Below are 16,082 nucleotides of genomic sequence, written 5' to 3' on the forward strand. Positions count from 1 at the left end.
ATGTAAATTATTTCATTTTATACACACACACACACACATATACATATATAAATACATATACATATACATATATACACACATACACATGTATATACGTAGATATGTGTGTGTGTGTGTGTGTGTGTATAAAATGAAATTTGTTCAATAAGAGACATTTCTTTTTCTGAGGTTTCATCAGTTCATCACACCCCTGACTCTGGTTTTAACTGTCCTTATAAACATAATTATCCTCATCACATTTAAAATGTCCAGCAATTACTACATCATAAGAAAAACAAATCCCCACAACAGGAGGATAACATTATTTAAAAATCTTTATTTTTTTTGTCATTAGAGAACATTGAAGAACAAAATCACAGTGTAGAACTTTTAAGTGCAAATGAACTATGTCAAAAATAAAAAAAGTCTTTGATTAGCTCTACCCACCCATCACATGGAAACGTATACTGCAAACAAAATGTTTTTGAACAATAAAACAAATGTAGAACGCAATATTTGTAAGCAGTAAAGCAAATAAAATCTGCTACGAACACTTTCTCCTTAAAATCATGAAAATTAGAAAAGCTCTTTATCGACATCTCGATATTTTTTTAAGAACAAACGTTTTCTTTCAAATCTAAGTGCCACATGTATTGTGAAATGTTTTTGTTTTATCCGTGAATCAACTGTAGAGCCTGACGTTCCCATCAGGCTGCAGAGCCACAAACATTTGACACATTTCGCAATCATGTTAAAAACCTCGTAGAGTGAATTTTCAGACAGCTCTGCAGCACCAACTTCACAGTCAAAGCCAGAACTGGACTGAAGACCCAAAGAATGCATCAAAATGTATACATAATCAGGAGTTATATACACTAATAACACTGCTTCATTCAAACTGAGACTTTTAAAGCAGCTGTTGTTCATTTAACTGGTTGTAGAGAACATGCCATACAGACATCTAATAAAAGAAGTCAAACAAAAATGTATTTACTGACTGACTTGGCTACTTGTCCTTGATTAGCCAAGTCAGTATATGCATAAATAAGCTCACCTTTCAACAGACTACAGCCATCTCAGTGCTACAAAGCTGTCAGAAAACTCCTTATGAGGCCAGTCTTCACTGCCAGTGTTGGAACATGACTTATCATTTGCATAACTGCCCTCTGGACCATGTAGGCAATGTGGTTGGTGAATGCACTGTGCAGGCAGAGAGGGATCACTGCAGTCATCTCTCCTCATCAATAACATCACAGATATTTCACTGTTTCTCATCTCGTTGGTTTTCGTTTCTCTTACAATAGCTTAATGCCTCTCTTGTTTCACATGGCAACCATCCAGCAGAGAGACAAGACGGAAAGCGAGAAAACCTCCTTTTCAACAGCAAATAAGCCAGTCTCATGTGAGTTTACTTCTAAAAATAAACACTTCTCTTCGACGGCAACGGATTTCTGGCTATCTTACTTGCTGAACTTTACGGTATTAATTGGGCACTGACTGCATGCAGTTTGTTACGGTGCCTGTGTTTCTGGGTGCATTAGCTGCTGCACCACCAGGTCTATATTAATGATGGGACTGAAGTAGAGAGCCCAGTAGAAGAGGCAGTTGCACACAAACTGAGGGACAAAAGGCCACAGGAGGGCGAAGGCAAACCCCTGAGATAACATCTTCCACAAGTGGTTCCACATCTTGCGCGGCAGAGTCCTAAGGAAAGTGGAAGATACAAGTTAGTGTATGTAGCACTGATGAACTGACCAACCCCTAACTTAACATGTTGCTTAACTTAACAATTACATTACCCAGCAATGTTCAATAGTGTAGGAATTTTCAAACACATGCAAACTTTCTAGTAGTGAACCATTTCTGACACCAAGTAGCAAGGAAACGCGACCAAACGCTATATCACTGTATCTTATTTTCTCTTGAAGAAGACAAAGCTTGGAAATTATTGATGTGTTCTTCATGAGAGGACGCTGGCGGTGTTTGTTTGCCGCTTCTCTGTTTTCTCTCTGTGTCTTTAAGTAAAGTGTCCTTGAGTTTCATGAAAGGTGCTTAAAATGTATTAGTATTATTATTATTGTTCTCCACCAGACTCTTTCTGAGTCAGGAGAAAAATCAAGAAGTAGGCTGGTTTAATGGGAGCGGCGAGAGAGCAGGTCAAGAAGCTGCGGGCATGTGAGAGCTGGTCAGGGGGAGGAAACTGGTCTGGTGCCGGTCTCGTTCACTCTCTGCTCCATTCGATTGATCTCCTACTGCACTACGACTCCTACCCTTAAATTAATTTAATGATACCGACTCCTTTTCGATGGTGTATATCTGAGATGTTCCAGTTTGTAAACAGTGGAAACTCAAAGTAGAACAAAGGCTTGTGGTGCTTTCAGACAGTGAGCGGTTGCTGCCTCACAACATTGATGTTCTGTTCCCAACTACCTCAAACCTACCAGCCAGTACAGGCTGCTGCTATCCACCTACTGTAATCCCATCACGCAGCTACATAGAGCAGGTTGTAGCTTAAAATAGAGGAAATGGTTTGCACTGTGACCCGATTAATACAGCAAGTTTTGCTAACTAGTATCATAACCATTGTTTACTGTCCCAGACCAGATAATCACACTTTGAAGCAGATGTTGCTCCAATACCGTCTCTCGTCATTGATCTGTCTGCTCTCTGCTGGGGAAGAGGTGTATCATTCAGGGACCTCAGTCACTGGTAAAATCAGCTCCCGTATATTTCCCTGGCTGTAATTTCTGTGGTTGCCATGGTCACACAGCCAGCCATGTAGGTTAATGATGCCGCCGCCGACCTCTGTGGCACAGTTGCCGTCATGTTTATATTGAAAACAATGGAGGTGGCAGCGACAACCGCTTGCACAAGTTCTTGAATGTTTAGGTTATGGGAAGCTCCAGGTTATGGGTCGTTACCGTAGTGGAAAAGGCCTTTATGTGACTGTGTGTATTACAAAGAAGAAAGACCAAAAAGAAAGCACCCAGCCTTCCCCTTTGTGTATACCTGATCCTGGCTCTTGTCCAGAGTGTCCACAGGGCGCAGCCTTCCAGCACAGACAGCAGCATGGCGTTCACAATAATGAAGCGAGATGTCCAGTAGTGGACGGCCAGCCAGTCCCAAGCAAATTCTGCTATCAGCTGGTACGGAAGCAGGAGGTACTTTACAAGAAACTCTCCCCACTGTCGCCAACTGGGCTCCAACTAACAAACACAGGAACATCAAAGAAAACAAAAGATGACGGTTGACCAAATATTCTAGTTTTTTTTAACCTCTTATAACAGATTTAATGATACTGTATTAGTGTCACCTGCGTGTTGAGGAAGCTGCTCTCCATTGATTGGTCCATATTTGCGATGGCTGGACAGCAGGTGTGAAGGAAGGGCAGGAAGGTTTCCGAGTAGTCGAATAAATACAAATAGAAGAGTGTGAGACGAGGGGAGCGCTTCAGTGCATACAGTAAGAACAGAGACTTCCCTGCATTAGCAGCCTGCCAGAAAATGAGAGAAATACAAGTAAGAGGACGGTCATTTGGTTGTACACATAAGAAATATGACACTCATTGGAGACTCAGTTCTTAAAATCTAAATTATGGGTTTTTTTCTTACATGAATGGATTGTGGTCACATCCTTAAATACACATTAAGACTGTCTAGTGTCTGCTATTGTTGTGGAGGTGGAAGCAAAACAAGATGTTTTACACAAACTTGCTCAGAGGTACTATAAATTCCAATACATCAACTTCATATTTACTCATCTAAAGATGCAAAGAAGTACTGAAAATACTACCAGCATGGGAAGTTAAGTACCTACAGTAGGACAAATATTTGCAAACCAAAAATGCTAAATTCAGTACACTGAAAAGGCCAATGATCAGTGGTTTCTTTGCGGTATAATCAAAGTTCTGAAGCAGACCCGCCTCTTTACCTTGTATTCCCAGAGGTTCTGCGGAGGTTTGACGCCCAGGGTTTTAACTCTGTCCAGTTCAGCCAGAACAGCTCGTCGATGAGCCTGATTTTCGATGCTGTAAGGAGGTTTTAACAACTCTTCGTCCCCCAGCATCAAGAGTAGCCTAAAGGAAAGAAATCAAAACCACATGGCATGAACATAATTCACAACACGAGCTTCTGTGCTCTGTAACGTTCTGTGCAAGTCTAAACCTAAATAGGGAACAATGTACTACAATTGAAAGATGACAGTATGTTTAGTAAATATGGCTCAACTCAGTTCTATTTTGTGGGCTATGTGTACGCATTTCAAAATCAAGACAAGGAATACAAACAAAAATTGCACTGAAATAAAATCCAATGTAAGTCATCTACCTCCCATTGACGTTCTCCTGCTGGAAGGGTTCTCTGTAAAGCTGGGCCCAGGGCCCCAAGTGTTCCAGCCAGGACACGACTTCCTCCGGGGTCCAGCGAGACACGGGCTTACTGATCAACGGGTCATGCTGCTCCACCACACCACTGCTCCAGTGATACACCAGCACTATCACCTGGAAACACACAGATATTAACAAACAAGGTACAGTGAACACTTGTTTACAATGCTTATACAACACCAGGGTGCATTGTATATATTTGGATAAAAAGCAAAGATTTAGTTCACAAAGCTGTCGTTGAGAAGGGGATTATCAGGTTTGCATGGTAGCTGGAATCCCTTATAGGCCAGACTGGTGCCAACTAGTTACACAGTGGCAGTCCACAGCTCTGGTTTAGCCTGAAGTACATCCAGTTACTGAATGAATCAACCATCAAGAGCATCAGCTCATCTCAGTTTGCAGGGAATGTTATTTTCCAGACCAAAAAACAAAAACACAAATTCAAAAGCATCCAAAACAAATTATCTGCACACAGGCCCAGGCCTCCTTTGCTAAAATGACCTGATTCAATAATAATATTCATTAATGAACTGGGGTCAAAAACAGGACCAAGCTGTAATCTCTTACATGCTCCCAGCAGCACACACTCATTTACTGCCACGTGGCAGGACACACAGTGACGTTGCTCCCAAGTGCCACATGGACAAAATAAACATTGTCTGTCTACATGAGATGAACAACTGACCTTTTCATCCACTAATGTGCTAACCTTTAAATATTACACACGCTGTTAAAATCCCTTTGGTTAAAATATACAACAACCTAAAAATACAGTCTTTGAATGTAGACGTCAAATTATTTAAATGCTATAATCAGAATAAACAGTGTAAGTACAATAACTTTTGCACAAGGCACATTTTGCAATATCATGGAGTAAAAAAGTGGGCACAAGGAAGAAAAACTCTTGCGTGACATTATATATATTACAAAATAACATTAGTGACGCACCATTGCAAAGTAAGAATGTACCAATTGGATACTGAGAATGAGCATCAGTATGACCTCAAACCCCAGACTGCATACTTTATCTTATAAAGTATGAATCTTATTTACCAATCAAATAATGCAAACTGGATAAACTATATAACTATAACATATTATGACTGTTAGGTTTTTATACCAAACTTCGTCAAGAACCAGGTCTTTACAACATAATTTTAATTTTCTAATTTAAGAAAATTGTGTTACAGTGAGGTCACGTTAGTCCTACTTTAACTTGTTATCCCTTAGATTATTGTGGGCCTCATCAATAAATCAAACCATCAACCTCAAAAAGGTTCAAAAACTGATGTTGTCATGGTAACACACTGTGAACGGCACCTAATAGGCAGGTAAGATAGGTAGCTTCATAGCCTCATAAGCACTTTTTACTGCCTTTGTATACTTACAGCCATGCACGTGAAGGCAGTTAGGACTCCGGAAAAGAAGAAACCCGCTCCTTTGTGCTGGTTTGTCCTGGATCTGCCCAAGTTGTCACCATACCTGAAAACATGATGTTGATATTTAATGGAAGCCAGCTCCTTTGCTTCAGAGGAAAGGTATCAAATACAAGTGAGCAGATCAGGCACAGGGCAAGTTCAGGGGGATAACATCATCAATGTCAAAAGGTGAATTCCACTGATATTATACATCAAATTCAGTCTTGGGGAGCACGACTACATACGTGAAAAGTTTGTGGCTTCAGAGGGAGCTGTGCGAAATCTGATAAATTGCCTCAAGTGATGTCACTAAAACTATAAATTAGAAATTGAACAAAAATCGAGGACCTCTGTAGACCGCTCCTCATCTCTGCTTGAGGCTAGCAGCTTGAGGCTACATTAGCCGCTACTAGCATAACACACCCAAATCTCCAACCGAACTGTCACCGGTTGAGTTGCAGCATGGGTAATATAGCTCACACACTGTCCCAAAGCCTTACAACAAAACTGCTTTTATCATAGATTATGCTGTACTACCTCTGGAAGGCCAGCAAGCTCCGGGAGATTTTGGGGTTGGCCTGGATCTCTGCTCTCCTCCGCTGAACAACCTCACTGAACAGCTTGTCACTTGCATCCCTAGAGAGAAGAGCATTACGGTAACAAGTGCAAATGGGAAATGTAAGTTAAACGGACGACAAGAGATCAAACAAAGAAGGTGGTGAAGGCAAGGTTCCCTTTGGGGGGGGGGGGGAATTGGTCCTTCCACAGCTATGATGTGGAAAATGTGCAGTAATTTCACATTTTGCCTCCACCATCCTATTCCTCTCGTAAACAGTCAGCACAAGTCTTTTTTGCAAGTAACAGTGTACAACGATAATTCCAACTCCTTACCCGTCATACTGTTGTATACCTTTTGGCCTTATTCACATCTGTTTCTTGTAAATCATAAGTCAACTTCCTGATTTCTTTGGTGATACAGTTCCTGAGTCTGATGGCAGCAGTTTGCTTCCCCTTATTTCTTACAGTAAAAAAAGGAAATCTATATGAAGACACACAATGCTAGACAAACAAATGTTTCCGGCTTCACTGACTTAAGTAGCTGGGGGTGGTAATTTCTAACACAAACGCCATAATTTGTGTTTCATTTAGGCAGAGTTCTGTTAAAGCATTTGAAAACTTATTTTGTTACATTAAAAAGAGTTTTGTAGAGAAACAGGTTTATATTCCCCAAAGTAAGGAACTGTTTTGGTACTGACACTACATATAGAGGCTGTCAGTGGGTCTCTTTTCTCAACTGTACATGAGAGAAATTGGAATACTGTTCCCTGATATGGTCTGGCTGTGAAAAGCATACCTCAGTAGTATGTTGATTTTAGGAAAGCCTTCCCACTTCTCCCGGCACTCTGGGCACTCATTCTTGTGAGAGGACTCCCACCACAGAGCCAGACAGTGGCGGCAAAAGTTATGGCCACAGGTTAGGGTGGTGGGGTTCACTAAGATGTCATAGCAACAGTGACACGAGAATTCGTGTTCTGAGATGTTGGCCGTGGAGGGCTTCGACTGAGGAAATTCAGATAAGTGAGGAGGGTCTTCCATTGATCCTCCCAGACCTTCATCTGATGAATGCCACTCTATCTGGTGCAACATATCCAAGTCTGAATAAGAGGAGAAACAAGATTACAAAAAATGAACTAAATGAGGAAAATTATAAACGTCTAAATATAAAATATAAAACTTTTATCATCTAAATATTAAAATATGGGTACAGTCTCTAAAAGCTTCTCAGAGACAACTGGCAATTTAAAAGGACCATATCAGTGCTTTAATTCACATATATTTAACATCACAACTAAACATTTAGTAAACAATGCTGTTGCTGTTATGTTGACATTTTTTTCATTCATTTCTTAACAATATGATAATATTAGCAAACTCTTGAGTTGTATACATCCATCACAGAGAACATCAAGTCTGCATTATGTTTTATCGCATAAAACAAAAAAAAAGTAACGCAGTTTAGGGATGCAACAATTATTTTCAATATTGATTAAACTATCAATTATGTTTTCAATTAACCTGACAAAGTGCTTAGTCTATAAAATGTCACATACATTGAGAATGGGTGTCCAGCAGAAACATTTTTAGAAAGAAATAGCAGACTTTTTGTTTTCATACATGTCTGGAGGGGATCTTTAGGTACAAATCATTTGTGGTTAAGGAACTAGCTAAAACCAAAACACAGGTATGGTCCATTGACATGGAGTTACGTTAACTGGCATAGGATGCCATTGTATGAGTAAACAGATTTGTACATGTGAGAAATAGGCATAAGAATAATTTAAGCACCTAATGACATTCATTTTAAATTCAGTTAACGTGTTTTGTTTACAAGGAGACGGTGTCTTGATAGCATTGGGTCAAATAAATAGCTAGCGCACACATACTAGTAGAAACAACAAACGGTGAACTGGTCAGCACCAAACCACGATACAGAAAGAAAGCGATAATGTTCATTTAAACACTGCCATCTTATATAACTAACGTTAGTTAGCTGCTTTGATAGCAGGCAACGTTAACTTATCACATCCTGATCTGGACGTTAGCTGTACTCTGTACCTGGCTAGCTAGTCGTTAGCTACTACTAGCTAGGTCAGCAACAACAACAACATGTAGCTACTGCTCTGTAAAGCAGAAAGAACGGTTTACTGATATTACAGATACTAAAATGTGACAACTGTCGTTAGCTTTAAGATTGATGTGCTAGTTAGCCATCAAATGATAGCTAACAGTAAGTGCTAGTCAACGTCATTCAATAAACTCACAGTTTTACCTCGCCTCACGAATGGCCTTTGACAGGTGACCAGCTGGAGGATGGCATAGTTAACTATATACTTAAATAACTTACGTTTGCTTTTCGTAAGCTAACCCTAAATTAAACTGTCCATGGAGCAGATAAATATTTCTGCCTGAGCAGCTGTAGCCATGGCTCCGCGCTGCTGTGGAAAGCCCCACGCACACGTCAGCGTGTCATGCGGGTACCTGATGGCACTCGTCATTGGTCACTAACTCACCTATCCCAAATTATGTGAAGTATCTCAAGTAGAAGAGGACAGAGGAATATGTCATCCTCCTCGGTGATGTTGCAAAGCCTGACGCACAGCTGATTTCAGCCATGTGGCTTTTAAAAGCTGCTTCAGTACAAAGTTCAGATCAGATCATGTCACTGTCACTGGCCTGAAGTAACAGTAACCTATTAACCTATACGTTGGCTCTGCATGTACAGGAGAAACCATGCTGTTTTTATAGTTTTAATGTCCTAGTGTTTCTTCTAATAGTCCTGAATCACTTCCAGAGCACACATCCTGTAGGATAAGAATGTATAGCAACATACTTACATGCATACATACCATAGACTGTATATAAAGTCCATAAAACTTTAAATACAGTCTATGATGCAAACATACATATACTAACTTAAGCCAACAAGCAGTGGTGTGCACAAACTGTGGAAGCTGCAGGGGCAGTAACCAAGCACATTTACGCATGTACTGTACTTAAGTCCAATTTCGAGGTACTTTCTACTTCTACTTCACTACATCGCAGAGGCAAATATTGTAGCTTTTACTCCTCTACATTTGTCTGACAGCTTTAGTCACTAGTTTTCAGATTACAATTCTTCATACCCTACCTGTCCAGTGAAAACCATGTATCTCCAAATTTGGTGATATTTAATTTTAATTTTTCTGATGAACTAAAGGATTAAGTGTTCCTTTATGGATTGAGAAACCATTCTCCAATTTCTGAAGCTAAATAAACTATAAAAATGTACTATTTTTAAACTGGAAGTGCGCATGCAGCCTGTTACAGTCGCTCCTGTTTGTTTTCTTGTTTTTTCTTACTTTTCTCCTTTATTCCTTATTTAACTCAGTACTTTTTAAAGTACTGACTTTTTGAAGCTGTGCCCTATGCATTGCTGTTGTATATTTATTTTTTTACTTTTATTTTTCACTTAAATATTGTAAATGTGTATATTTTTATTTTCTATTTCTTATTTTTATATTTTGTACATACTTTTATTTCCAAATTTATGCTGCCTTTTAATCTTGAATGGGCGCACCAGTACTGTACAATTTCCCCCCGGAGATCAATACAGTATTTCTGATTCTGAAAATGAAAGCTGAAAACAGCGCTGTTTTTCTGAGCTCATGAAACGTTGAACACGTTGTAATCTAAGACCCCTATTGTGCCCAAATAGGTGGCTTCATCTTCGACAGGTATGTAGTTAAATGACGTCTCAGAATTTATTTTACTTATTCTGTACTGTCCAGTAGGTGGCGGTGTGCACCTTCCAGCTGGTGACCTGCCATCAGGGACGCTAACCGCTGCAAAAAAATACAAGAAGAAGAAGTGGTGGCGCAACTCAGTTTAGCTAGCAGAGACTGGAGGGTTAGTTCATGACAGCTGCCCTCATCCATAATAACGCAACAACTTAGCCTCATTTACTCTTCACCCTGGTTTTCTTATGACATCCTTCAAACCCGGCGACCACACCGCACGATGTTTGAGGTAACGTAGATAATTTAGCTGCTATTCGGGCTTTTATTGTACAGCTGGTTGTCGTTTTCTGGGGTTTTGGATGTAACGTTAGCTTAACTGTTATAGTTAACAGTTACCTAGCTAGGTAGATACAGTTCGTTAACCTGCTATGCAGCTAAATAAGAAGTAACTTGTTAGGTGTGAGGTCGACTGGGGTGACATTGGTTTAGATATGAATCCCCTTTCGCTCCTACATTTAACAATAGCTCTAATTAGCTAGCTTGTTAGCCAGTGTCGTTTCTTTTTTTATTAAACTAACTAGTGTTGCATTCAGTGACATACAGAACTTCTCCAGGAGAATGTTTTATTTGCTGCTCCTGACTCTCGGGGAAGTACTAGGGCCTCTTTTATGCCAGAGTATTAGTGAAGAAAATATCAGACACATTGCACATCCTGCCAAGGATAATGCCAGCCAGTGTAACAAAACAGATAAGTTTATTTACCAGCGGCGTGCAGAAACATTATGCATGCATTTAAGGTTGGTGTATGACAAAATCTCAGTCGCTTGTGCCATCCATTAAAGGGATGCACAAAAATGGTCGGTTTTAAAAATACGTTTTTTGGCATTACGTATGACCACATTACATTTGCGAAATGTAAGCATCGCAAATGTTGACTTTTTAATAGATAGATAGATCGATCGAGGGCACTTAAGAGGTAGGTAAGAAAACGACAATTTAAGCCTTAAATATTTCACATTAGATAAAAACAAATGAATGAGAATAAATACTGAACTAGTCCTCTAACTCTAATATGTATTGAATATACACTGTACCAAGATAGTGCATCAGTAATACACTTTATATTAATGTAAGTAGGTAATATTGTGTTCTGTACACTAAGGTGCTGGATTGAGTTTGCATAGATTAAAACAGAATTAACTGCACTTGGAATATACTGCATATCTACATACATTACTCAGGTAGAGGTTTTATACAGATATGTAGTAATACAGGGATATGAGATAACTGCAATGATAACTACTGAGATATAGAACATTATTATTATTATTATAACAAAAACTGTGATGACTTGGTTTTCAAGCAGTAAGAAAATTAAAGTTGTGATTGTGGGTTAGGCACTTTGATAACGATTTGACTAACGATTCAGTGTTCTTAACAACATACCAACCTATCGTGTTATAACGAGAAAGGTTTGTTTTAATGATAAAGTTTTGTGATATAACAAGATAAAGTGATATGTTGTTATTACAAGAAAAGTTTCTGTATAAAGGAAAAATATGGAATAATTTGTTATCTAGTAATAGCAAGACAATATGTGATGAAAAAAATGATGTTATAACGTGAAAACGATCTTGTTTTATTGAGAAAGTTTTTATTTTGTCATGGTGACAGCAATACACTGCAATACATACAATAAAAGTGTGCATAATATTAATTGTGATACATTTTCTCAAGCAAGTTTCAAATTACTGCAAATTAGTTCTCATATCATAAAAATTAATAGACAGCAGCGGTTGCCAATGAAGAGAAACAAATGGCAACACACTGAAAACTGAAAACATGAACAGAAAGTGGGAAAAACTGTTCACATGGGAGACCTAGTTGTAATTACAAGTAGGAGTTTACAAATTACAAGTAGGAGAGGAGAAGGAATCTCTGAAGGCAACAATATCTCTCACTTGGTTCAGTTAATTAAAACAGAGCTTTAAAGCCAATACAATTTGTTAATATCTGCTTTAACTTGTTAACAAACAGCTAGAAATATGTGACTCAACAAAAAATGGGGTTAGGGTTAAACCCCCGCACACTGTACACATTGCACTAAGTTTATTGAAAAAACAAGACCTTCGACACGCAACCAAGCAAAGAAGCAGTCAAATCACAAACAACTCAGACAATTACACAACCAGTAATTGATAAAATATATCAATAAAATGAGACAAGCAAGGCACCAACAACCATAGAAATCAATAGAAACCTGCAAATAGAAAATTCTGGATGGCAACAAAAGTTATGTTTATGAAGATAAGTTTGAACAGGGCACCGAACTTCCACCCTGATTTGTTTTGACTACTTTTTAGATGAACAATAACAGCCTGTGGCTCGAGTATAATGCCTCACAAAGGCCTATGACCGAATGTTGCTTTCATAATAAACACAGTGCTGACAGCATGCAGGAGTTCACTACCTTCTTTAGCATTATTTCAATCTCCTACGCACCTGTATACCAGGTGTACATTAGACAATATTAAATTAGACACGTAATGTGAGACTGCAGGACTGGTAACGTAGGTCACATTCATGGAGCAATATATGAACGCACCCAAGTTGCAACAATGAGTTGTTGCCTTATCTGCTGCCATGAATGTGGCATTACTTGTCTAATATACAGAATTTAGAAAACATGTTTTCAGAATTATCTCTTCCAGATTAAACTTGTGCCATTTTATAACGTTTCTACCCTTAACTTGTGGTGGCCACACATCTTAAAGGTTTCTGAGGTTTGTTACTGTATGCCTTCGGCTGTTGGTTACTGAGTGTCTCTCTCTTTATTTCTTAATAGGATCCTGAACTCCAAGATCCGTTGTCACTGAGTCTAAATGAAAACTATGATGACCAGAATTCGCCACATCATGATTCAAAAAAAGCACCAGCAAGCCCTGACTATAATTGTGAGACACCAGAGATTCAAGTAATCATCAAAGAGGAAGAGGAAGGCTGGACTGTGAGTGAAAATCGTGAGTGCAAAATCTTAAATATCAGCATCACCTTACTAGATGACATACACACAGTTACTCGATTGTGACTCTTCACATTTTTGTTTTGTTTTAAACACAGATGAGAGCTTCAGCTCAGAGGGAGAAAAAGAGGATACGTCCACACACACCTGTCATCCCCACCTCAAAGCATGTGGGAAGGAGAGCCCTGTTTCATGTGGAGTAAAGAGACACCAGAGAGTATCTTCGGTGGAGAAAAGCTCGGAGTCTGGTGGCCCCACTCTCTACGGGCAGAGCTCCTCAGCCAGAGAGGGGCAGCAGAGACACACGCTCATGGACTCAGATGAGAAACCTAAGATTTCTTCTAAACATGGAAAAACGCCGGGAAATGTGACTGTGCATCAGTACAATAACACAGTACGTGAGATGACCCCTGGTCACAAAAGGAACATGAAATCCCATCAGAGAACACATGCAGGGGGTGAGTGTTATACTCAAGACCAGAGCCTTGATGTGAAACAAAGCACATCTGTGACAACAGAAGCAGAACTACACGAGACCAAAAGATCAGCACCTTGCCAAACGGTATGTAAAGTACTTTTTTTTAGAAATTCATTAAATAACATTATGCAAATGTGAGTAATTAGTAGAGAAATATATCCTTTATGCTAATTGTTTTTCTAGTCATCTAGTAGTGGTTTCGTATGGTCAGCATCAAGCTCAATTTAAAGTTTCTTGCTTTTTGTATTTATTTGTTGATTGTAAATGCATTTTTTAAAATAATGTCCATAACCACTCGTCTGAACAGATTTGTTCTAGAGTGGAGTGATTTAAGAGGATTTGTGGCATTCACTCATTTGTCTTAGAATTTTCTATTAGGTAACAAACTAAATTCTTGAGTGATCCAGACCTGTCATATGAGTCATGAACAGCTGCCTCAGGGTCTCCTTTTGCAGGTCTTTGTCTATTATCATCCTCTGCTATACCAACAGTGTAACATCTCCTACTGTAGCCTATAATGATCTCTTGTGTAGTATCTCCCTGTCACGTTTCCTTGACTGCCTCTGATATTAGTCATGGGCCGCTTTGCTTAGATATCTTTTTATCATCTAACGTCATGTAAACCATTGTCTCTTTATGTCACAGTGCGATGCTGTGTGGATGACACATTGTTAGCAGCTGTAATATTTTCTAATTGTTTAGAAAATATTCAAAAAAATCTAAGTGGTCGTCTAATACCATGACTGACGTGGCTAAATGTGTTATGTTTTTTGTCTGTTGGTTTCTGACAGCAGGACGTGAAGCATGCGCCTTACATGGCAATTTTAGGGGTGTGGATTATGCTAATGACAAGTGATTTACGTGAGCTCGTCTAGTTAAGAGAGTTTGCTGGATCCGACTTGAAACACTAGTCTCATGGTAAAAAAGTAAGAGACATTTAGGATAAGAATACAAAAACGACTTTAGTTTAAGTATCAAACAAAGTGGGTTAGGTAAACCGATAACTTTCAAAAGTGTCATCGAGTACCTTTTATGTTTGAGATTTTTCATTCACTATGCTTTCCAACCAAATGAGAGAAATGTCCAAATCTGGTGTCACTACTTCTTATCAGACCCACAAAGACGGAGAAAATGAATGCCTTTTCACACTGTGTTCTGTATTCAGGATTCTCCTGAACGGAAGTCCCTAATGTCACATGGACTCAAGATGGCATCTGCAAACTTAGAGGACCAAACGCTCCATTTAACTGTAAGGCTGCAGGCAGGGGAGGAGGAGGAACAAGAGGAGGAACAAGATGAAGAAATTGGTGGTTTAATCAACTCCGACGGAGAAGTGGTTGAATGGGATGCCAGTAAGTGATTCATAACAGCACGTTTACTACATAGTCACAACTTATGCAAACAGTACACAATTATTTACTCAAGGGACCACTTTTGTTTTCTGTTTTGTCCATTAAGTCATTACCCACAACATGAGTAACATATACATTTAGTTTATCAGTACATTGACTTTATTTTTCATCTAGCCATGTAGCTATTTATGTTGGGCCTGAATGCATAAACTACAGTTTTAGAATAATGTCGAAGATGTTGAATATTAGTTGTCATGTGAGGTATCTCTGAACCTGAGCCCACTTTCTTGATTCTTACAGGAGACAGTCTTGACCGAGGCTCTGATTGCACAGAAAGTCCTCAGCCTAGCAAGGTAATTTGTCTAAAGACTTCATTTATACATTTTGCGATACAAAAGCATAGATAAGGGCTGTCCCCTTCAAGTCTCTTGAAGCCCCTGATTGCATATATAGTATATAATTACATTACATATAATACAATTCAACAACACCACATATACAGCCTCCAGAACGACAATAAAGTAGAGCCCTGCAAAAAAAAAAAATATTTTTCCATGCAGCTTTTCCAGTTTGACAAAGTGGAAAGATAGTAATGACTACATGAAAATGTCTTTGAAAACAATGTGTTGTCCTTGAAAGGTTTTTAATGTACACCAGAATTATGATCCACTTGTTAAATGAATTGTCGTCGCTAAAGCCCCCCAAAATTGTATTTTTGTCTGTGTCCCTGCAGCGGGTGCCTGCTAAAATGAGTGCTTTGTTTAGGGATGAAGCAGAGTTGAAATCTTCACACATAACAGCTGTCTAAGTCTTGAGATACTGACTTTACTGTCCAAAATTACTTGAATAGCACAACGTAACTTCTGCTTAATGGTATATTTCACCTTTTAAATAGTGAAAACTTACTTACCAGAGGGGAGTCTTTAGTCTCACTGCAGGGTAGAGAAATAGACAGGATTACCAATTAATTAAGAAAAACGACACTTTACTGCCACAGAATAGTTTGGATTACATCTTTAACTGCTATCATAAATATGCAATATGCATCTACCTCTGCTCTGTTTGCAGGCTTAAGCACTGCTACCCAGGGAGGTTTTGGGGGGCATGTTTCTGATGGTTTTTAATGATTATGATCGCAGGGTGTCGTCCTGTCCGAGTCTCAGCTGCAAGGC

General features: G+C 39.1%; 2 protein-coding genes across 3 annotated transcripts; one reads left to right on the forward strand and one right to left on the reverse strand.

Moving 5' to 3' along the window:
• Window positions 1-336: 336 nt before the first annotated feature.
• LOC139297680 (bifunctional apoptosis regulator-like) lies at window positions 337-8,792 on the reverse strand. Of its 2 annotated transcripts, none has more exons than XM_070920462.1 (9): window positions 8,687-8,792; window positions 7,136-7,436; window positions 6,319-6,417; window positions 5,752-5,845; window positions 4,305-4,477; window positions 3,910-4,054; window positions 3,293-3,472; window positions 2,989-3,185; window positions 337-1,683 (listed from the first exon to the last, which is right to left on the reverse strand). In XM_070920462.1, the coding sequence occupies exons 2-9, from the start codon at window positions 7,426-7,428 to the stop codon at window positions 1,491-1,493; spliced, it is 1,374 nt and encodes a 457-aa protein (XP_070776563.1). In that variant the 5' UTR covers window positions 7,429-7,436; window positions 8,687-8,792; the 3' UTR covers window positions 337-1,490. The 2 variants fall into 2 exon arrangements, with proteins under 2 accessions (XP_070776563.1, XP_070776554.1); XM_070920453.1 differs by having other exon boundaries at window positions 8,612-8,758.
• Window positions 8,793-10,338: 1,546 nt separating this feature from the next.
• On the forward strand, window positions 10,339-16,082 carry LOC139292917 (uncharacterized; the record flags this gene model as incomplete). The annotated part of the gene is made up of 6 exons (XM_070915323.1): window positions 10,339-10,347; window positions 12,904-13,078; window positions 13,179-13,642; window positions 14,724-14,910; window positions 15,211-15,263; window positions 16,050-16,082. Coding segments are annotated over exons 1-6 (921 nt in total), but the record flags the coding sequence as incomplete, so codon positions are not given.

The sequence above is a fragment of the Enoplosus armatus genome, chromosome 2, assembly GCF_043641665.1.
Source record: "Enoplosus armatus isolate fEnoArm2 chromosome 2, fEnoArm2.hap1, whole genome shotgun sequence".
NCBI classification, from domain to species: domain Eukaryota; kingdom Metazoa; phylum Chordata; class Actinopteri; order Centrarchiformes; family Enoplosidae; genus Enoplosus; species Enoplosus armatus.

Coding starts and splice junctions, on each gene's coding strand:
- LOC139297680 (XM_070920462.1), bottom strand. CDS start 7,428: ATGTTGCACCAGATAGAGTGGCATTCATCAGATGAAGGTCTGGGAGGA. Junction 4,478..5,751: donor CTGCCTTCACGTGCATGGCT/GTAAGTATACAA, acceptor GTGTGTTTCCAG/GTGATAGTGCTGGTGTATCA. Junction 1,684..2,988: donor TGGACAAGAGCCAGGATCAG/GTATACACAAAG, acceptor CACTTTCCTTAG/GACTCTGCCGCGCAAGATGT.